Below are 23,561 nucleotides of genomic sequence, written 5' to 3'. Positions count from 1 at the left end.
GGAGACAGTGGTGAGGGATAAGAGGAGAGATGGAGCAGGAGGATTCATCAGGTGGGTTTGGTAGACCATTGTAGAGACCATGGCTTTACTCAGAGCTGGAAGGCCAACAGAGGGTTTTGAATAGAAAAGTAACATGGTTTGTCTACATGTTAGAAGCCTCCCCTGCCCTCTGGGTGAAGCCTAGGCCATTGAGGGACCGGGGTGGAAGCAGTGAGACCACAGGCTACTGGATGAGTCTAGTGGCAAGTTGGTGGTCGTCTCACTTGGGGAGCAGCAGTGGAGGTGGTAAGAAGTCATCCGTTTCCGCGTATGTGGATATATTTCAAAGATGAATGTTTTACAAAGATGAATACGGCCGGGCGCGGTGGCTCAAGCCTGTAATCCCAGCACTTTGGGAGGCCGAGACGGGCGGATCATGAGGTCAGGAGATTGAGACCATCCTGGCTAACACGGTGAAACCCCGTCTCTACTAAAAATACAAAAAACTAGCCGGGCGAGGTGGCGGGCGCCTGTAGTCCCAGCTACTCCGGAGGCTGAGGCAGGAGAATGGCGTAAAACCCGAGAGGCGGAGCTTGCAGTGAGCTGAGATCCGGCCACTGCACTCCAGCCCAGGAGACACAGCAAGACTCCGTCTCAAAAAAAAAAAAAAAAAAAAAAAAGATGAATACAATTTTTTCTAGGTTTTCAGAGTTTGAATCTAGTGAGGAAATCAGATCTATGACAGATTATTTCAGTATATGATGATAAGAGCAGGGACAGAGAGCTGGAGGATAATGGAGTTATGGAGCCTTTCCTGAGAAGATTCAGGGTAGGAAATGGCAAAAGATAAGCTGGAGTGTTTGGCCGAGGCCAGACCATGGAGGCTGTCATTGACCATGTTAAAAATTTGGACTTTATCCCAAAGTTGATGAAAACAGTTAAACAGCATTGCTCAAGGAAGTAACACACTCCAGTTCTCAATCTAGGTTCTCCAGTAACTCTGGTGAGTATGAGAAAGAGGGCTCTCAGCAGGTAAGTCAGAAGGCAAGGAAACCAGATAAGATATTGCCATTGTCCAGGGCAGAGAGGAATAATTTATTAACTGCTTGCTATACATCGAGCATTATTCTAAGCACTTTACGTGTGTTAATTAATCCTCAAAACAAACCCTATCAGGTAGGCATCATTAATGTCTTCATTTCAACAATGACCAATGCATGGCCTTGAGCACAAAGAGGAGGCTAAGTGAACTTCGTTCAGGAAGGTCACACAGCTGTGAGCAGGAGGAGGATTTGAACCCCGGCACCCTGGCTCAGGAATTCAGGTTCTTATACACTGTGCTGCAGTGCATCCCATGAAGATGAGAGCCTGGAAGTTTAGGGAAAATAATGGGGTGAATCTTTTATTTTGTCCCAAACTGAGTTAGTAGGTTTTCTGTATGTGTGGCTGTATTTCAAAGAAATCTAATTAAAATAAAATGTTAATTTTATGTTACTGTTCTAGCAGTATCCGTAAGAAACCTACCCTCATACCATCTCCTTTTCTCCTTACTTAGAGCTTGGATTGTCTCTTTCTTTGCAATCTCATGCTGCCTTTCTGCATCAATCTATTCAGGGTGTCTCTTTGGATAAAACAATATTTTGAAGTCATCACCTTGTCAGGTAACCCAAGACCATGCTTTTGTCTAATGTTAGAAATTTTTTACTGTTGGAAGTAGTACATTAGACTCCATGTTCATTGGTTCTCTTCTCCCCATAGCTTGTGTTTGGAAACAGCTAAAATTAAGTGAATTAACTCACTGTCACCAGAACATGGGGTTGGTGTGAAATAAGCTGGTATCTCAGGAAAAAGTGTATCTTTTGACTAATTACTCAGAATATAGACGTAGACTATAAATGTCATATATAACTTATTTTTCCAACTGTCAAAATATGCATAATTTCTCAAATAACTTAAAATGGAACTAGTATTTAACCCAGCAATCCCATGACTTGGTGTGTATCCAAAAGAAAATAAATTGTTCTACCAAAAAGACACACACATGCGTATGTGCATCACAGCACTATTTACAATAGCAAAGACATCGAATCAACCCAGGTGCCTATCAGCAGTGGATTGGGTAAAGAAAATGTGGTACATATACGGCACGGAATACCACAGAGCCATGAAACAGAACGAAATCTTGACATTTGCAGCGACGTGGATGCAGCTGAAGGCCATTATCCTAAGTGAATTAACACAGGGACAGAAAACCAAATCCCTCATGTTCTCACTTGTGAGAGCTAAACATTGAGTACACATGGATACAAAGAAGGGAACAGACACCAGGGCCTACTTGAGGGGGAAGGAGAGAGGGAGGCAAGGGTTGAAAAAGTACTGGGTACTATGCTCAGTACTTGGGTAACAGGATCAGTCATACCCCAAACCTCAGCATCACACAATACACCTAGGTAATAAGCCCGCACACGAACCCCTGAAGCTGAAACAAAAGTTGAAATTACATTTTAAAAATGTGGAGAATTTGAATAGTGCAAGGAATGTATACAGAAAACAGTGTCTGGAGAATGCCTGACTTAGTTTGCCGAAAAAAGTGTCGGCTCTGCTGCCTTGCCTCCAGTGGATTACCCACAGGATGATCTTATTTCCTTCTCTGTTTAGATCAGGGAAGTACTGAGCATCAGCATCTTTTCCATGTGGCTGTTAATGATACCGTTACAGTTTCATAAACAACAATACTTATCATACCTTAGGCTAAATGTTCTCCAAAAAAAAAAAAAAAGGAAATAGAAACTTCCAGCCCTGACAGGTATTCAAGCCTAAAGTGTGATACAGAAAAACAAAAAAATAGAAAAAAAATTCATTGTTCCCACAAAGATACCCTGTAGTGACAGGTGGGTGGGAGGAGTGTTGGTAAAGCCATAGTGGCAGGGCTTGAGGGCCACAGTCCCTGAGGGCCTCAGTGCATATTGTTGATGTCCCTGTTTGCCCAAATAACAGAGAAAGAGTGTGGGCTGGGAAGGGAGGGACTAGTTCAAAGAAGATAGCGCAGTGTCTGCAGCAGAAACCAAGGGGCATGAGTTTTATTTGGGAAAACCAAGAGGGATTTGAAATGAGTCAGTGGCTACTGAGCAAGCAGGGTTCAGAAGCCCCATATTTTCCAGAAACTCGAGTGTCTTACAACACAGAGGTCAGTGTTCTCAGCACAGGCTCAGGCAGCTCTAAAGCAACAGCCAGTCCTACCCAGCCCTTCCTTCTCAGCTCACGTTCCAGGTAAGGAGTATTTTTATTTTCGAAATCCAGGTGCACAGTCAGGAGATGGGAGGAAACAGTGACACCCATCTTTTTAATGAGCGTTGCTACTGGAAAAAAAATTAGCATCACCCTGAATTTTATGTGATGTCAGTTAAATGAAGGTGTTTTATAGCACTTTACAACAAATTAGAATCAACCAAATTGAAAATAAGCCTAGCAGCTGGGATAAGTAATCAGGTAAGTGGCCAGTTTTGCTATTTTTGCTTTGAGCTGAAGACAGAATTTGAATTTTTAATATCCCAAAGGTGTGAGACTCACAATTGGGGAGCATGGTTTCCGGGATGATTGTTTAAGATGCAGGCAGCTCCATCTTGCCCTTCAGTCTCCAACTTGCTTGACACATTCCCTGGAAATTGGCCCTCGTATATATACGTGTACACCGGAGAGGGTTGTGAATTAGTGTAGGCTAGAGCTCTGCTTTTGACTGAACATTAGAGAGCAGACTGGAAATAGATGACCCAGAACAAGGCAGTAAATCATCCACATTAACCAAGAAACTCTAATGAAAGGACTGAAATTTATGCGAAGAATTTATGGCCACTCATGAAATCAGCCCAAATCAGAGGAACTATTAGAACACTTTTATGTTTTAAGAAAATGGGTACTGTGTTCATTTGCTGTGATTTGCATATAGTCAGAATGCCCTGACATGATAAATACTGGCTTTGGTGGACAGGATTTTACAGCAGAGCTTTGCACTCCATGAGCCAATGTTTCTTGCATAAATGCCTTGATGATTTTAGTGTCTAAAATATGTTCAGAAAACTGTTGGAAGGCCACAGGAAGCTTTGCGAGGATAACTGTTCTGGAATTGGTGCCCCGGGGTATACCTGATATGTGTGTGCTTGCGTTTGTGGGCAAAAGAAAGAGGAGGAAAAGAGGAGGCGGATGGGAGGAGTGTTGGTAAAAATGAAACTGCAGATCACTCAGAATTTCCATTCTGAGTGGAGAAGTATTAAAAGGGCAACAAATGAAGATAAAATGATGCTTGCAATTATGGTTTATACAGAGAAATAGGCCATATTGAGTACATAATTTTTCTTTTTTCTCCTCTGCAGCTGATAGATTAAATGAAATAAACTAATCTGCAGAAAATCCATGTATCTAGGTTGTTGTCAGTCGACTTTAGAGAAAATTAAAATTTGCACAGATTTCTTACTACTTTCTACTTATAAATTTTCTACTTGAAACCCTTTTCTCAACATACTTAAATGTTTACTATTTTATCTTAAATTTTTTTTATCTTAAAAAATTCAGATAACTTTTCAATATCTAACTACTGAAGCAGCAGATAATTTTACTCATAAAAAATTAAAAATGACAAACAGGACATTCTCCCATAATTTCTTCAGCAGTAACTTCTCCTTCCCTAAGCAGTAGCCCTTATTTGACTTTCAGGACTTTATACTTCAGGTGTGGGTAAGTTTTAAGTTTCCATCATCATTACCTTTTGGTAATTCTGTTCATTAGCAGTACCCTGAGCCAGTGGAGTAAGCAGGAAAAGCTGACTTCTCTACTGGGGTATCAGATAGATCATTACATCGTGGAGAACAAGGACAGATCTCCAGTGAATCCAGCTAATACTGAAAACATATCTACAGCACTGAGCTCCAACCTGACAGCCTCTAGTCTAGTGCTTGACCCTGTTCAGCGAACTTGGGTATTACTCAAGGTGGCACTTCCCTGGTTTGACAGATCATTGTGCTCTGAAAGCCTTAAAACATGCGCTTGAGTTGTAGAGGTTATCCATGGTATTTTGTTGCCTTGATAAAAATGGGTTCAGAGAATTGAGTGAATTTATAGGACAGGGGTTCAAATGTGCTGACCTTCTATTTCCAGAGAAAGGTTTGTTTTTTTTTGTTTTGTGTTTTTTCTCCCCACTACCTCTCCTCTTTGTTTTGTACTGCCCTCTCCTGGCTAATACATTTCTTAGTAATGAATATTTAGAGAAGCCAAGTAGCAGAAACACTGGGGGTTGCTATCATTTCTACTTTCCATTAGAAAGTAATTTCAGATTTTATTATATGAAATGCGGAGTTGACATATAGTGATTAATTCAGATGTGCATAGACACAAGATTGCTGAAATAATATCAATTGTAGAAAATATCTGTATGAGAGTAATTTGGTCATTTATATGAACTTTGCAATGTTTATGAAAGAAATGATTTTGCAGTTTATTGCATCATTAGTCAAATTTTCTGAGTCACTGATGTGAAAATCCAGTGTTACTGGAAATAATTTGAACACTTTCTCTCTATGTTTGTATTTTACAGTGGCTGCTAATTTACAGAAGATTGTAGATGATCCCAAAGCTTTAAAAACATTGACATTTAAGTTGGTAAGTGGAAAGTTATGGAAAGAAGGAGGTAATATTTTGCCATGCTGTGCCAGCAGGGAATAATAATCTAGTTTAATAACCTACTCTGTAATTTTGCTGCTGTTGTTTTCTTTTAGTATCAATTTTTGCATTTGGAAACATTTGACTCTGCAACATTAGGGAACGTTTTCTGACTGTAACTGGAAATTTCCTCTTCTATGAGCATAGCTTCTTCTTTTATCATCACACCTTTGACTAAGAGTGGCCATGTGAGAAGCCTAGATCATTTTGCTTACAGTTTGTGTCGCAACTTGACCATTAAGACAAAATTACACTGAATTCAAAGCAACACTCTTAATAAAGCTTTCCTAAGACAAAAGCCAAGCGGTTCTAACTTTTAAAAATAGAGGCTGATTGTTGTAGACATGGTTTACGTAATTGGAAGCAATTGTAGAACAACTTAAGGCTGGCGAGCAAAGACACAACATTTTACTTCCACATTTCAAATCACAGTAACAGATTTTTGTAGAAAGGAGATATTTCCACAGTTACTCTGCACTAGTAGATTTTAAACTTAAGAAGTACTAGGTGGCCACAGAGATACAGAGTACTGGACATCCTGGGTGGTCAGAAATGGAGAGAAGTCCGGATAGTCCAAAGTCATCATTTTCCAAAAAGTTTTAGCAAACAGTACATTAAGGCACATTTTAAAAATCACAAGTTAATTTTATCAAAGGCTGGTCAGAATCTCAGAAGCAATTTTAGATCTAGATGACCAGCACTTTGCTGTGCACAACACATATTGATGATCTTTTTTCTACTTGTGAAATTAAATGGAAAATGTGGGTGACCAAAAATGCTAAAGGATTAGTTACAGTAAATGTGAGCCTGGTGCTAATTAACTTTCTGGGTCTTGCTTCCCATCTAATTTTAGATAGCTAGGCTGTGTGATAAAAGAAAAACACAAAGATTTTCACAGAAAAGATATATCTGAAGGAATTCTTTTTGCTTTGATAAGAAAGTAACATTTTATTCAGATGTAGAGTGCTAGGTTAACAAATGGGAAAATCCCTCTTCTGGTTTGGGATGACACTGTCGCCTCTTAATGTGTGTGTATGTGTGTATGTGTGTTTTTTAATATGAGAGTATATTGATAAGAAAATAGCATCCTGTGTCAGTATTTCAAGCCAATGTATGTCCCTTTATTCATTTTTTTAATACCACCTCCAGAACATTTCCTAATTTCTTTTATGCAAACAGAGATAAGAGTCTGAAACTCTCATGCAGGACTTTTCTCGTTTTATTATGAAAGAGGAACAGTAACCCTGGCCCTTTCCTACTCCCGAAGATTTTGTGAAAACAGCCGCTGTACAGTCTCTAGGTAAACCATAAGAATAATGTAAAACTCTCCCTCATCTCCTAATCGGCTTATATGTTTCTTAAATTCTCTCTGGATTCTGTCCTCTTCCCTGCATCTCCATTTTCTGCACCCAAGCAGGATTCTGTCATCTTCAGAAACTAATCTTCCTGCCACCAATTTGCCAGCTTTTGGCTCTGTTTACCACCCTGTGGCTGTAGCCAGAGTAATCCTCCTACAATCCCAAAATGTAGTAGACACAGTGTCTCCTCTGCCCTATTGTAAACCACATACCTGGGTCACGGCTAATGAAACCTGGTCTGCCCCCACCCCTCCAGCTCTCCTGCTTTACCATTATCTCTGGTAGCAGGCCCATTTCACATCTCAGGAACCCCAGGCTCTCTGGGGTTGATTTGCCCAGAATCACACAGTGATCACACAGATCCTGAGTCTGGAAGCTGCAGACTCACCCCTGGTCTAGCCTCAAAGCCCATGCTGTCAACAGCCATTCATTCTTGGAGGCAGACCCCTGCGGCCTTAGGGTTGTACAGTTTTCTGTCATTTTGTAGATTCCTCCTTTTGGATGACTGGGTACATTTACATTGGCTGGGACTGAATCTACATTGGCTGAGACTGAATCTCCTTTGTACCTTCAGCAGATTGAGTAATAGTGGCCTGTCAGGCACAGGAGAGTTTTAGAAACAATTCCATAATATGTTTTCCTTCCCATTACAGCTTGAAAATGTAGTAGTGTGGTATTCACAGTAAATGGAAATTGATAGTTTATTCTTGCCAAAGATAAAGATGTTAAAGAAACCAAACTCAGGAGGGACCTTATTTCTGTCACTTAACTTTCTGTCCAGCCCTTGTTAAACCCCAGGAGGGTTTCTTTGTAGCTATCAACTGCCAGCCGGTTTAAGATCGACTTGACAGAGCTAATTTGAACTGGTTTTTGGCCTGATCTTGCGTAGGACGCTAACATCTCGATAAACGGCAGAGATTCAAATGCATTTACCCTCGTTCATCAACTTGGTTATTTTATTCAGGAATAAAAGATCAAAGTATTTTAGCAGCGTTTTTCCTCATAAGCTGCTGCTGCGCATGGTCCCTTTATCTCTCAGCTGTTTATCATTATTTTAATCTCAGTGCCTTTCATTACTTTTTAAAGGAAAATGTCAGGGGCCTGAAAATTGTGTAAAGAACAGCAGTGTCATGATACTGTGGTTCTTTACCGCCCTGCACAGTGGTTTCACTCAGGAGCACTGGGACACTTTAAACATTAAATGCCTAAGGCCGCAGGGGTCTGCCTCCAGGAATGAATGGTTGTTGAGAGCATGGGCTTTGAGTCTAGACCAGGGGTGAGTCTGCAGCTTCCACTGTGTGATCCTGGGCAAATTAACCCCAGAGAGCCTGGGGTTCCCAACATGTGAAATGGGTCCTGTTGTAGGACGTAGTGTCTGGGTCCTGCAACAGATACTCTGATTTAATTGCTCTTGGTGCAGCCTGGGCTGTGGGAATATTAAAAGGACTTCATGGTGGTTCCAGTGTTCAGCAAACCCTGAGAAGCATTCCACAGGGAGGATAGTAAGTAGGATTTCCATTGTTGGTATGGCCAGGGGCTGGGAGACCAGATTCTTCTCTTCACTTTTAACAAAGTGGTTTGGGCATAGAGGGCATTTCAGCTCAACTGTTATGAGCTTTGAGTTTGATGTATTTGTACTGTTTTATTGTTGTAAGCCTTGAGACAGGTCTTTATTTTTAAGCCATTTTTGAATGGACTACTGAGCAGTTTTGTAAGTAGGTGAATCCTCCTGCTTTCAATGTGGAATTTTTGAAATTGCCTTAGAAAAAACATGAAATAAGATACATTTAATTTGCCCTTGAAGACAGAATACCAATTTTGAGAACATGTAATTAACATCTAATTGGTACACATTAACATGAGCATTATAGATTTTAGTTACTGAAGTTTAATAGTATTATATGTATTGCAGATAGAAATTTCATAAGCATTTTCACAGTGACTAAAGGGACTTCTTTTTAGAGGTTCTCAGCTTCTGCATAATTGGAGGCTGCATGACGAAGGCAACATTTTGCAAAGTGCAGGTAAAGTCAAGCCTGAAAAGGAGTAAAAACTCCCTAAGAGTTTTAACTTTCTCCTCCTACTGAAGGGGTAGAAAAGTGAGACAAAGATCTTCAAGGAAACTTCCAGTTCCAGAAGGTCCATGTGGCAGCTCTGTGCCTCCTACTCCCAGCCTAAAAGAGTGGCTGTCCACATGTGGCCCCCAGACTGACAGTGTCAGCTTCCCTTGGGAACTGGATTACAATGTAAATTCTAGGATCCCCATCTCAGGACTAAGGAATGAGAATCTCTTGAGGGGTGGGACACTGGAATCCATTTTAACAAGCCCTCCAGGTGATTCTGATGCAGGCTAAAGTGTGAGAACCAGTGCTTTAAAGGAAACTTGTAGTTTCACACTGGGAAGCACTGGGATAGACCGGCGGTTCTCAGACTCTTATGGTGGGGGCCACCTCAGACTCTCCTGGTGATTCCAAAGTGCACCCGCATTTGGGGTGGAGGCATTCCTTGTCAGTGACGCCAGGCAACCAAAACTTCAGCTCCTCCGTGGGGGGCAGGCCACACCTGCTGTCATGGCAGGAGGGGTGAGGAGGTGGGTGTTCAGGAATCAGAATACACCCTGAGTGAGAGCGTGCATGGTGTCATACACTGTCCTACACTAGGTCATACACTAGGTCATACACTAGGTCCCTGATAACGTAGACATTTTCCTTTGGTGGGGGGGCAAACTGTTACCTCTGCCTTCCTAGGGATTTTTGGCTGGGCCTGGAAGTAAACTGACATAAAACAGATTAACCAGAGAAAAGCATACATATTTGTTTAATCTAAGTTTTACATGACCTGAGAAGCCTCATAAAGAAATGAAGACCCTGTTAGAATTGAGCACATATACTGAGTTGGACAAAGCAGTAAATAATGAAAGGGCAAGGCAGTGGGGGGCTGGGATGAGGGTTCATTGTGGAGAAGTGACTAGGAACACGAGGATGAGTTTAACAAGGTTTGTTTGTGTAGATGTCTGTCAGGGACTTCAGCTCCCCACCTCTGGTGATCAGAATATCTTTCTTCTTCCAGGTGCAGGGAGGAAACCTTCCACATGGGAGTTTTAACTCCTGCCTTTAGGAAAGTCAGAGGGCCTTCCTGCATCTGTTGCTGTTGTTTTTTAAAGTGTCTTTAACTCAAAACAATGAAATAGAAGAGTGGCATATTTTGGGATAGCACGTTCTGAAGCATGGGCCTCAAACTTCTGAGTTTCCCTGAGCCCTTTCTAGGTGACCCTGGATGTCAAAACTCTTTGTGACTTGCCTTTTCCACTGTGTTGATGTTGGTGTAAAGCCATGGTGGGTAAAACTGGTAATGTCAGCACACATGCAGCGACATCAGACTGCACTAATAGTCATTGTGTTCCTCAAAGCCAGGCACTGTTACTCACTGTGAAAAAGCAAAGCCAGTTTCACTTGAGAATTTTCCTAACAAGGCAGGAAACATCACTAACTTCATTGAATTTCAGCTACAGGACACATCTTTTCAGTGTTCAGCGTGATGAAGTGGGAATCACTCCTTCATTATCCGGGTGTACATTGACAGTCTCCAGGAAAAGCACTTGTGAGATTGTTTGGTTTGAGCTTACCTACATACTTTTTCTTTCTTCATGAAACATCATTTTTACCTGAAAGAATAGCTGACAAACTGTGGTTATTCAGATATTTGGCAGACTTTTTTCCAAAATGAAGAAAGTAAGACTGACACTTAAAAAAAAAAAAAAAAAAAAAAAAAAAAACTGATGGCTGGGCTTGGTTGCTCACGCCTTTACATTATCCCAGGAGTTTGGGAGGCCGAAGCGGGCAGATCACGAGGTCAGGAGATAGAGACCATCCTGGCTAACATGGTGAAACCTCATCTTTACTAAAAATTAAAAAAAAAAAAAATTAGCTGGGCGTGGTGGCAGGCACCTGTAGTCCCAGCTGCTTGGGAGGCTGTGGCAGGAGAATCACTTGAACCCAGGAGGCGGAGGTTGCAGTAAGTTGAGATTGCTCCACTGCACTCCAGCCTGGGTGACAGAGCAAGACTCTTTGTCTCAAAAAATATAAATAAATAAATAAACAAATCTGACAATATTTGTTGTTGATAATAAATTCAAGCTTTCAAGCAAAAATAGGATTTTGGAAAACTTGTATTGCTACTGTAAGCTTGACAGTAATCCAGTATTTAAAGACTTTTCTGATGAGATTGGTGATGGGTGTTATTAATGAATATGATTTGTTGACATTGTATAATGAATTGTTCATATTGTATAATAAAACATGTCAACCATTTAGAAGATCTGCATAAGTCAGTGATGCTTAAAGTCATGCATGGGTAAAGGATCCACTCAAAGTGCAAGGTAGACCAATAGATTTTAAGGTAACAGGGTATGAAAATACTGTGGTTTCGGAGTGTACATTGCAACTTCCATTAAAGAAACTGTCACTTGGCAAGTTCAAGTGCAGTAACAAATGATATCCACAACTATTTGGAAAAGCTATCAAAATAATCTTCCCTCTTTCATACATATTTGTATGAGGCTGGATTTTTTTTTTTCTTGTACTTCAAGGTAAACAGCATAAAACAGTAGATTGAATACAGAAGTAGGTATGAGAATCCAGCTGTCTTTTATTAAGCAAGACATTAAAGAGGAAATGTAAAAGTCATGCCACTCTTTGAGTTTTCTTGCAGTGGGTAGTGGGACTATGATTATTTTTCATAAAGATTTTATTTATGTTTGTATGTAATCAGTTTTTTATTGTTAAGTTTAATGAATTAGTAAAGGAGTATTTTTTAAATGTTTTAGTTTTAAGATAGTATAATTAACCTATATAAACCTATTTTATGTTTTTAAATATACTGTTTATATTATTACTTTAATATCGACATAGTTTCAAATAATATGTTTAAAATACTTTTTAAGGCCAGGCGCGGTGGCTCAAGCCTGTAATCCCAGCACTTTGGGAGGCCGAGACGGGTGGATCACGAGGTCAGGAGATCGAGACCATCCTGATGTACACAGTGAAACCCCGTCTCTACTAAAAATACAAAAAAAAAAAAAAACTAGCCGGGCGAGATGGCGGGCGCCTGTAGTCCCAGCTACTCGGGAGGCTGAGGCAGGAGAATGGCGTGAACCCGGGAGGCGGAGCTTGTAGTGAGCTGAGATCGCGCCACTGCACTCCAGCCTGGGCGACAGAGCGAGACTCTGTCTCAAAAAAATAAATAAATAAATAAATAAATAAATAAATAAATAAATAAATAAATACTTTTTAAATCTCTCAGTTTTAATTTCTAAGACAGTCAGTCTAATGAGTATAACCCACATAAGCAGACACTTTTTGGACTCCTCAATAATTCTTAAGAGTATCAAGAGAGCCTGAGAACCCAAAGTTTGAACATTGCTGTTTTGAAGGGTCATTGGTTCCTTTCTCTGAATTTCAGAGTCATTTGCATATCACCCTCATTTGTGCTTTGCAGGCTGAGAGAGCCCTGGAACTCAGCAGTGAGAGCCCAGGTAGCAGAGGAAGGAGGGCTCAGCGCCTTGAAGCAAACAGCCAAAGGTCTTGGCCAGGAGACAGACATTTCAGTATTTCAGTGTAGCTGTGGGAGGCACTGAGAACCCAGGGTGGGTAGGGACTTTGTGAAGACTCCTTCTGTGATGTTCTCACCATAACCACTGGTTTATCACCTACCCTAGTAAGTTCTCATTTCCATTACTCTTCACAAGAAAGGATTTAATATTCTCATTTCTAGTCGGTTCAACCACTATTGGATACTGTAGTTTTATTCTAGTCATTTTAACCTCCTGATATTCACATTGCCAAATTTCTGATGAAGCTTTGAAGTACATTGGTGTATTTCACATTTGGCAATCTGACCTTCTTGTCACCGCCAGCAGCTGTAATTTGTCTTTGGATGTTTGTCAGTTGCCTGTTAATTACACAGTTGTCTGCCATTATTCAGTGGGTTGAGTAAATGATGTTAACAAGAGCTACACATGAGAGAAGGGAAGATTTAGGAAGGTAGATAAAGAAACAGTGATAACACAAGGAGAAAATGGATAGGGAAGGTGAATATTATAGTGTCAGTGTGACACCACCAGAAATACCTCAGCCAAAATGCCCTCTATGCCTGTACTACTTTGTTGAAGGTGATAAGAAGAGCATTTCGGACCTCATTGCCACTGTCAACACAAACAATGACAATTTTACTTCACTGAATATCTTATCTGTCAAATGAAATCAGAGATACCACTGGATAGGTACAAAGTAAATTCCTTTCTTTAAATACTGATTAATATTTTTATCCTTTAGGCTAGTGACTTTTTTACATAAGCATAACTACTTACATAGATAGAATGTTATTTTAAAGACAATCATTTGAAAATATTCAAGGTACAAACCTCAAAGTTAGCTGCTTATTTAATAGAAAATGCTAGAGTTGATGCTGGTACACTGTGAACAGTACAGTTCAAAAAACAGTACAGTACATAATCTAAATGTATACAAGCAGTGCTAAGCAGGTTAATTGTGGTGATTGGAAAGGCACTTTTCCATTGGAAACTAATTGTTGTGACAATAATTTAGCTGGAATTAGGCTCTGAAAAGGATTGTATGATCCTTTGGTAATTAATTGCCCATTCCCAGTCATTCATCATACTTTTTTCTCCCCTCCTTGTTGTTCTTATGTAATGTCCAATTCTGATTTGTGTACTGTAGGATGAGAGGCAGCTTAGAATGGTGATGTGAGGGGAGAGACAGAGAGAGAGAGAGAGTCTCTCTAAAAGCAAGGGGGAGAGGTCAGAAGGAAAATGAAAATAACTTATTAATTAGGACCAGTGAGAGGTTTGAAGGGCAGTGGCTTCTTTCTTTTTGAGACAGAGTCTCGCTCTGTCGCCAGACTGGAGTGCAGTGGTGCGATCTCGGCTCACTGCGAGCTCTGCCTCCCGGATTCAAGTGATTCCCCTGCCTCAGCCCTCAGCCTCTCTAGTAGCTGGCACTACAGGCGTGTGCCACCAAACCTGGCTAATTTTTTATATTTTAGTAGAGACAGGGTTTCACCGTGTTGGCCAGGATGGTCTCAATCTCCTGACCTCATGATCCGCCTGCCTCGGCCTCCCAGAGTACTAGGATTACAGGCGTGAGCCACCGTGCCCAGCCAGGGCAATGGCTTCTTTCCAGTTCTTTCTGATTTTGAAGTAAGAAAAATAAAGTATTTGACACACCATAATTTTGGCCAATTTTAGGCAATTAATATGTCTGAAAATATTACAAACAAAATTCTTTTATAGAAAAGAATTGTTATAATACCTTTCCTTGTAAAATTTATTCACTGGTATTTATATAGCAGTTCTCTCTAATGAGCCCATCCCAGTACTTGGTGATGACTTTTTTCTGGCAAGTTTTATAGAAGAGATGAGTTTGGTATAAACTAAATTACTCCTGAGTGACCTGTTAGAGCTCTTCTGCTTATTTTCATGTTGTTTTCAGAATGATTACTAAGGTGATTTAGTTAGAAAGTATATTTAAAATAATTTTATTTAGTTGTTGAAAAATTTGTTTGTGGTTTCTTAGCAGTGGTGTTTCATTGACTGTTCCAAAACTTCCAGCCTGGGCATGGTATTTTAATGGATGACAAATCCCTTCCCACCTCTGTTCTGTACATCATAGCATGATATGGCCACAATGCTGACAGCACTTCGCTTCCAGGAGTCATTCAAGAGAGTGGCTGGCGTCTCTCTTCTGGAAGAAATGGGACACATGGTCCCATACCAACTGTGCCTTTGCTTAGATCTGCCATCATAGGAACAAGACGTTAACAACCAGCAGCAGCAGCAGCAAACCAGCACTGAGGCTTTCTTTTTCCCTTTCCAGGCATCTGGCTGTGATGGGTCGGAGATTCCTGATGAAGTGAAGCTGATTGGGTTTGCTCAGTTGAGTGTCAGCTGATGTATGTCCCTTGATGTCACCCTGATCTGTCATGTCCCACCCCCCACACACTCCCTTCAACCCTCCCTCTTTCTGCCCATTTCTTCCCACCCCCTCACTCCCATTTCCCAGCAGAATCAGAAGATTGTGAAGAGGCCAGCTTCAACGAAATTGGATAAAAAATAATTTTTTAAAACTTACAACACTCCGAGTTCTGCTTTATTCTCTAGCAATCCACAGTACAAGAACAAGCAAATGCCACAGCTGCACGACTGTTGCTAATTTTTCCAAAGGCTATTTAATATTCTTAACAATCAATTTGGATATCCCTTAAGTGAAAAGAATCTGAAATACACTCAGGTGGTCTTATTTATTGGCAACAAAAGGAATTTTCTATCCAGAAGCCTATTTCTCCTTTCATTGTCGTTATTTCTGTTATAATACTTTAATTGTACATCTGACAATACTGCCTCTTTTATGTTGTATTTAGAAATTAATATACTTATAAAATTAAGATTTATTAGCCAAACTTGAATTCTAGTTTTAAAACTGACTGTGAATTTTATTTTTCATATATTTATGCATTACACACCTTAGCTATAAGAAAAAAAGGGTTTTGAATATATGCTTCTTGCAGTTAATCTCGTTATTTAAACAAAAAGTTTTGGGTCTATCTTTGGAGTATTTGTAACTTCTAAATTTTGAAATGACTGAATTAGGAATTTGGATGCTTATTCTTTTAGTTTGTTTGCCTAAAAGCCAATTTACAATCTGACTGTCTCTTGGGAGAGGGAGGTGCCTTGCAAACTTTCACATTAAGAATGTGCCTGAGGCTGCTTTACTCTGGAATAGTCTCAGATCTAAAATTTCCTCTATATAAGGTGGCATATGTTACGTTTTGCTTCATTGGACCGTTTAGAATCCTATGTAAAATGTTGCCATTCTGTTAGATTGCTAACTATATACCCATCTCTGATTTGGCTCTCCTTAAGTGATAGGATTTGTTATTCTAAAGGTGATAAACTTGAAAATATCAGAATCTGAGTTTTACTTGAAATTTTGCAGAATACCCAGCTGGAGCGAAAATTTTCTGAAAGGGTTTTGTGCAATGACTAAAAGGTAAAACGCTGTTAAGGTTCAAGAATAAATACTTTCAACCCAAGTAGCCCTCTGCTTGACTATATATTATGGAACTAGTAAACGTTAGGATTTTGAAAATTGGAGTCTAATCTTTCAGGGAGGTGGGCTCCCAGGATGGTACCATTGCTCTTTCCTAGCTAACCCTAGATATGGCAGCTCTTTAATGTACTTTAAAAAGCAAATATATATTACTAAGGAAAAAAAGTTATTTATAATTGCCTTGTCATAATTGTTAAGGTGTTCTAGAGCCATTTGCATACAATTTAATGTAATTTCATTCCATTCTATTGTTTACACAACGATTACTCAAAAGATGACTGCAAAGGTAAAAGGAAAATAAAAGTGTATTGCACAATGAGATTGTTTTGCATTGTTTCTTTCCTCCTTTAGATATAATCTGCATTACTGCATTGGCATCTGGCACTTCCATAAAATGCCTTGTAAGAGTTAACTGGTGAAAGCGCACTAGAGGCAGAGTAAGGAGGCGTCATGCTTCCAGTACAGAATTGGGTTGACAAGTAACTTGAATTAGCATGAGGAGAGAATGAAAGGCAAACATTTCTACTCCATGTAGACAGATGGTCTTGGAATTAAAACCCCTATAGGGCTATAGGGGACAAGAGAGAGTAATTCCTTCCAGCCACTTCGTTCATTTTAGTGCTGTTAGTCCCTGAGGCTCAGAGTGGTTGAATGACTTGTCCAAGGCCGTTTACAGGACTACTTGCAGAGGTAAGCTTCCCAGGATCCTGGTTTCCTGACACTCAGAGCATGTTCTTTACACTCTTCTGTACAACCTGTAGGTGAAAAGACAAGACCCTCATCTTCTAAGAGGATAAACTGTACATGAATAACTGAAGGACTTTGAAACATGGAGACTAGTCAAAAATCAAAGTTGGAGTCTAATCTTTCAGGGGAGTGGACTCCCAGGATGGTGCCGTTGCTCTTTCCTAGCTAACCCTAGATACGGTAGCTCTTTAGTGTACTTTAAAAAGCAAATATATATTACTGAGGAAGTTATTTATAACTGCCTTGTCATAATTTTATATCATTTAATATCTGTATTTAAACGTGGTTACAAATATCATTTAATGTCTGTATTAAATTTCCACCCGTATTTTCGTATCCATCCTAATGGCATTTGAGGTAGTTTGCATACATTCATACAATAGGATAGAGATGTAAAAATGCATAAAGAAATTAGGATGAAGGGACAATAAGAACTGGCTTACAAGATGAATTCAAGAATAAAGTTAGTACGTAAAAATCACCACGAGGGCCTACATAATTGCTAGAATACACAAATGTGGACTAGAGCTTCCTACCCACCATACTACCTTAATTCCCAACTATGCAGAGCAATCTATGAATTCAGTATAATCCTAATCAAAATTTTAAAATTGTATTACTCACAGAAATATGAAAAATAATCCTAACATTTGTATATGGAACCACAAAATACCCTGAATAACCAAAGCAATCGAGGAAAAAGAGCAAAACTAGAAGCATCACACTTCCTGATTTCAAATTACATTATAAAGTTATAGTAATCAAAACAGCATGGTACTGGTATAAAAACAGACCAGTAGAACAGAATAGAGTCCAGAAATAAACCCACACATGTATGGCAATTTTTGACATGAGTGCCAAAAATATACAATGGGAAAAGGACAGTCTCTTCAGCAAATTTTGTTGGGAAAACTGTATATCCACTTGCAAAACAATGAAATTGGACCCTTATCTTACAACAGACACACAAATCAACTCAAAATGGATTGAAGACATTGTAAGACATGAAACTATAAAACTTCTAGAAGAAAACAGGAAGAAATCTCCTTGGCATTGGTCTTATCAATGACTTTTTGGATATGACACCAAAGGCACAGGCAACAAAAGCAAAAATAAAGTGGGATTATATGACACTAAAAAGCTTCTGCACAGCAAAGAAATAGTAGGCAAAGTGCAAAAGCAATCTGTGGACTTAGGAAATATTTGTAAACCATATATCTGATAAGGGGTTAATATCCAAAATGTATAAAGAACTCATATAACTCAAGAGCAAACAACAAAACATGAAAAATAGTCAAAGGACTTGAATAGGTATTTTCCCAAAGAAGACATATAGATGGCCAATAAGCACATGAAAATGTACTCAACATCATTAATCATCAGGGAAATGCAAATCAAAACCACAATGAGGTATCATCTCACATCTGAAGATAAGTGCTGGCAAGGATGGGGAGAAAAGGGAGCACTTATGTGCCTATTGGCGGAATGTAAATTGGTACAGCCATATGGAATACAGTATGGAGTTTCCTCAAACATTAAAAATAGAACGAACATATAATCCAGCACTCCCACTTCTGGGTGTATAGCCAAAGAAAATAAAAGCAGTATCTTGAAGAGATACCTGTACTCTCATGTTCATTGCAGCATTATGCACAATAGCCAAGGTAGTGGAAACAACCAAAGTGTCCATGAATGTATAAATGGGTAAAGAAATTGTTGTGTTGTTCTGTTTTGAGACAGAGTCTCGCTCTGTTGCCCAGGCTGCAGTGCAATGGCATGATCACAGCTCACTGCAGCCTTGACCTCTCAGGCTCAAGCAATACTCCCACCCCAGCCTCCCAAGTAGTTGGGACTACAGGTATGTGCCACCAGGCCCAGCTAATTTTTAATATATTTTTTTTCTTTTTTGGTGGAGACAAGGTTTCACTATGTTGCCCAGGCTGGTCTTCAACTCTTGGGCTCAAGCGATCCTCCCACCTAAGCCTCCCAAAGTGCTGAGGCTGGCCAAGAAATTGTTTTATACACACACATACAATGGAATACTCTTCAGCCTTTAGAAAGAAGAAAATAACATCACTTGCAATGGCATGGACAAACTTGCAGGACATTAGGTTAAGTGAAATAAGCAGATACAGAAGAAAATTTCTGCCTGATCTCATATGTGGAATCTAAGAAAATGGTAGTTATGAGGGGCAGGAGGACAGGAGAAATGGGGAGGTGTTTATCAAAGGGTGTGAAGTTTCAGTAATACAGGATGAATAAGTTCTAAAGAGCCAATGTATAGCATGGGTACTGTAGTTAATAATGTATACTTGAAATTTACTAAGAGAATAAATTGTAATGTTCTCACCATACACATAATGGTGTCTGAAGAAATATATAGATTAATTAGCTTGACTGCAGTTCACTCTATCAAAGCATCCATTTGTACACCCTAAAAATAAGCAATTTTTATTTTAAAAAGTAAAAAAGGAGAAACACTTTTTCTGGCATAAATGCCTAAAAACTCTTCTAGGAAGTAGAAGTTATGTTTTCAGAAATTATAAAATTCTCAAAACCTTCATACAATACATATACAGCAAGTTGTGAACAATTGGAACTTTCAGTAGGGGCCTAGAGTTAAACTGTATAGTGAGAAATGCAGGTCAGCAAGGAGCTGAAGAAGTATGGTCCAAGGAGTGACTCTTTTGGTCTAGAAAGATACAATCATCAAAAGTTTATAAAGGAATGGGTAGATGACATACCCTTCAAGCAATCCTCTGTGCCTGTTTTTCTTAACCAGGCTTTTGATTAAATGTGACATGCCACAATTCAATGTTGTAATTCTGTTCAACTTTCCTAAATACAGATATTTGGTATTATTTATTTGGACAGACTCATATGCTTTGAGAAACTGGAGGGTTCACAACCTCTTAGTAAAATCAAGGCACCCACATCTCATGCCTAAACATGTACAAAAGCTATTCTGCCTCCACTGTGCCTATAGTGGTCAAATCAAAAATATGTAAAATAGAAGGAAGTTCTCATTTCATTTTGCCTCCAACATACAGGGTTTGTTTGTTTTTTGAAATAGTCTCACTCTGTCACCCAGGCTGGAGTGCAATGGTGCAGTCTGGCTCACTGCAACCTCTGCCTCCCGGGTTCAAGCAATTCTCCTGCCCCAGCCTCCCGAGTAGCTGGGATTACAGGCACCCACCACCATACCTGCCTAATTTTTGTATTTTTAGTAGATACAGGGTTTCACTATTTTGGCCAGGCTAGTCTTGAACTCCCAACCTTGGGTGATCTGCCCACCTCAGCCTCCCAAAGTGCTGGGATTACAGATGTGAGCCACCACTCCTGGCCTAACACCAATATACAGTTCTTATATGAACAAAATGGTTTTCTCTATGTAGAAAACATTTAGAGAGACTTTAAATGTTTTTTAAATGTTACAGAACTTTAGAGACACTTTAAATGTTTTTAAACTATTAGAGAACTTTAAACCTATAAATCATGTGTGATGAACAGTTCTTAAATTTTTTTCCCCAAAATTACCCTCATAAAGCTGGGAAGTTACCTATATGTTATACATCGTATGTGCTGATAAATATGGTAGATGACCACCTCATCTCCATGACCATGAAGAAAAAAAAATCTAGTACTATATGCAATGATCTTAGCATGGAAAAATTTCACATCAAGATTGCCATTCATTCATTTCAATATTGTACCTATGGTCTGTTTAGTATTAAGTAATACACCTTCCTAAGGAACCCACCAAGTTGAACTAGTAAACGGAATCTACCATTGAGTAATTAAATTAGTCCATACAGAGATGGTGAATATGAGGCAATGAACGTTGGAGGACTTCTGCCTAAGTTAGCATTTGCAATTTATAATAAATGATCTCGGGTCTTCTTTTTTCTTGGAAGTATATTGGACAAGAGAAGCTGTTGCTTAGCGAGACCTATTTAGTTCGTCATAGTAGAATTCTATCAGTATAACATAGGATGTTTATCCATTCTTTACAGCAGAGGCTGTGCTTCCAGCTCATTCCAAAATGACTTTATATAATTAAGATTCAATTTAAATATACCCCTGTTTTTGTGTTCCACGCATTTATTGTCCAACTTGTTAGGAGATCCTAGCTATGAATTCTGATAAGTCTAAGTGGTACACCAGGTGGGTGATATGCTAACATTCCCTCAGGACCAGAAGGTTCTAACCAGGAGGTCTCTAATGCCTTCCAGGGTTCTAAGTTTCAAGAGATCTAATTACTAGGCCTAATAACCATAAACAAATGGTTTTCAAGTGACAATTTCCATTGTGTATTGGCATGAAATAAAAAAGTGCTATGAGTTTGATTTTAAGAGATTTCCTTTACATTGATGCCATACTTCCTGGAGTTTTCAGCTTGGAGTGTACACTACCAGGAATGATTAAAGTGTTCAATGCATCCAAAGTGAATGGATTGGAAGAGCATATGTTTAAAATATGATAAAGTGACTGACTCTGTCAACATCCTACACACAATATCTGCCAATTAACATCCAAACACCACCAAGGAAAGGGCTTCTCCCATCCCACCAGACAAGCCATAAAAGATGGTCTCAAAATGCCTCAGTGATTGCCCCGATACTATTTCGCTGCAGAGGAAATGCATGGTTAAGTAACAGTGATGTCCCTTTATCTACCATCTTGCGCCTTGCCCATCAAATCTACCCAGGCTAGTTGAAGCTCTAAGAGCAATGGAAATAAAATGGACACAATCAGGTTATCAACTACTGTGCATTTTGTAACAAACCAATGGATGTCTTAATGGAGCATCTTCAGGTGAACAAGGATCTTATACTGAAGCAATGTACACAAAACCTCCCCCTACATGAATTGTAGCCTACAAAATAAGCATCATTAGCTGAAGAGGTTTATGGAACCCATATCCTTTAACTCATAATTCATCAAAGGGCAAGGAATGTTATTAAAAATTATAAGCCTGTGCTATTATTGATTGAATTTGCTACAGAATGATGAAAGGTCAGTAATAGAATGATCATTTCTACTGTGCATTTATCCCTTATGTAAAATACTGGCTTGAGAAACAAAAACTTATATCACACAGGAAATTTATCACAGAAGAAACTTGCTTATTGTTTAAGAAAAATCTTCAGTAAACTAATGGGTCCATTATCTGGGAGAAGTAGGATAGTGCCTTTCTTCAAAAAGTGGAAGAGATCGTACTCTGGTCCAACCTTGACCCAAATGAACAATTTGGTATTGAACTATTTCAGCAGCAGGATGTAGATGTGTTAAGTAATTTTAAGTTCAAAATCAACGTGTGATCAGAATCAGATTGAGTACATTCAGGTAGTTTTTGACGTACTTAAGTCTTTTTTTTTTTTTTCCTCTTCCACACTGTGGGAAAAAAAGGAACTCAGTGAATCAAAATGAAATGGAGAATTGAGGAAAAGCACAACCACATGGCCTAGTGAGATTCCAGTGATGTTCATGCTTACTGGGAAAGGCTGAATTAAGGTCCACCACACTACTTTCCCATTCTAGAGCATTGTATGAAGCTTGGTCCTATACATTATTGAACTTGAGTCCCACAATATTTCTGTGATAATGCGGATATGTGCACTAAGGAACAGTATAAGATCTATGTCTTACTGTGGATAAGTTTTTCGTACTGAAAAGTTTGAAAGCCACTGCTTTCAGCCATTTTGAATGTTTTCTGGTTATTACTTGCAGCCAAAAGCAGACACTCTGCTAAGCACATTATACTATCCCATTTAATCTGAACTCTGTCAGTTAAGTTTTATTGCCCCCATTTTAAGGTAGCAAGACCTAAGGCTTGGAAAGACTAAGTTGCCCAAGATAACACAATTAGTATTACGATATGGAGCAGGAATTTGAAAGTTGGTTTACGGGATTCCAAAACCCATGCTCTTAATCATTATATCAGACAACCTCCTAGTATAAGACAAGGCACACTTTATTTCAGGTTTGCTGTGGGCCAGGCATTAAGCCAAAAGCTTTTCCCACATTACGTTGCTTAAGCCTTTCCAACAACTCTAGGAAATTGGTTTCACTATCCGCATTTTATAGATGAGGAAGTAGATGTACAGATATCATAAGTAACTTCTCCAAGGTCAGCCAGCTAGTAAATGGCAGAGGGGATTTGAACCTAATTCAATCTGACTGTAGAGAATTTCCACTATACCATGCTGACTTTCAAAGGGCAAATTCAGGTTTTTTGGAGCCCAAGATAACACAATTAGTATTACAATATGGAGCAGGAATTTGAAAGTTGGTTTACGGGATTCCAAAACCCATGCTCTTAATCATTATATCGGACAACCTCCTAGTATAAGACAAGGCACACTTTACTTCAGGTTTGCTGTGGGCCAGGTATTAAGCCAAAAGCTTTTCCCACATTACCTTGCTTAAGCCTTTCCAACAACTTTTCCAACAACAAAAGTTTATACAGTTTGGGGTAAGAGACAATATTTTGGGTACAAAATTATTTGTAGAAAATTAGGTACAGAGTCTTGGAAGGGGCCTTGAAGATTATTGCTGGTCACTCCACCACTGTGCCATAGGCTTTTCGTTGCACTTGCTTTTCATTTCATTATTTGTATTATAACTAGGTTTTATGTTC

General features: G+C 39.3%; 1 protein-coding gene across 1 annotated transcript in view; it reads left to right on the top strand.

The window, feature by feature from the left end:
* STK39 (serine/threonine kinase 39) overlaps window positions 1-16,495 on the top strand; it is a 295,351-nt gene extending 278,856 nt beyond the window's left edge. Inside the window, exons 17-18 of the mRNA XM_023188118.2 lie at window positions 5,567-5,631; window positions 14,942-16,495. Of these exons, the coding sequence (XP_023043886.1) occupies window positions 5,567-5,631; window positions 14,942-15,016 (140 nt within the window). The 3' untranslated portion in view covers window positions 15,017-16,495. The remainder of the gene's footprint in view (window positions 1-5,566; window positions 5,632-14,941) is intronic.
* The last annotated feature ends 7,066 nt before the right edge of the window (window positions 16,496-23,561 follow it).

The sequence above is a fragment of the Piliocolobus tephrosceles genome, chromosome 11 (assembly GCF_002776525.5).
Source record: "Piliocolobus tephrosceles isolate RC106 chromosome 11, ASM277652v3, whole genome shotgun sequence".
NCBI classification, from domain to species: domain Eukaryota; kingdom Metazoa; phylum Chordata; class Mammalia; order Primates; family Cercopithecidae; genus Piliocolobus; species Piliocolobus tephrosceles.
The sequence above is the reverse complement of the archived record's forward strand: the minus strand, read 5'-3'. Positions and strand labels throughout refer to the sequence as shown.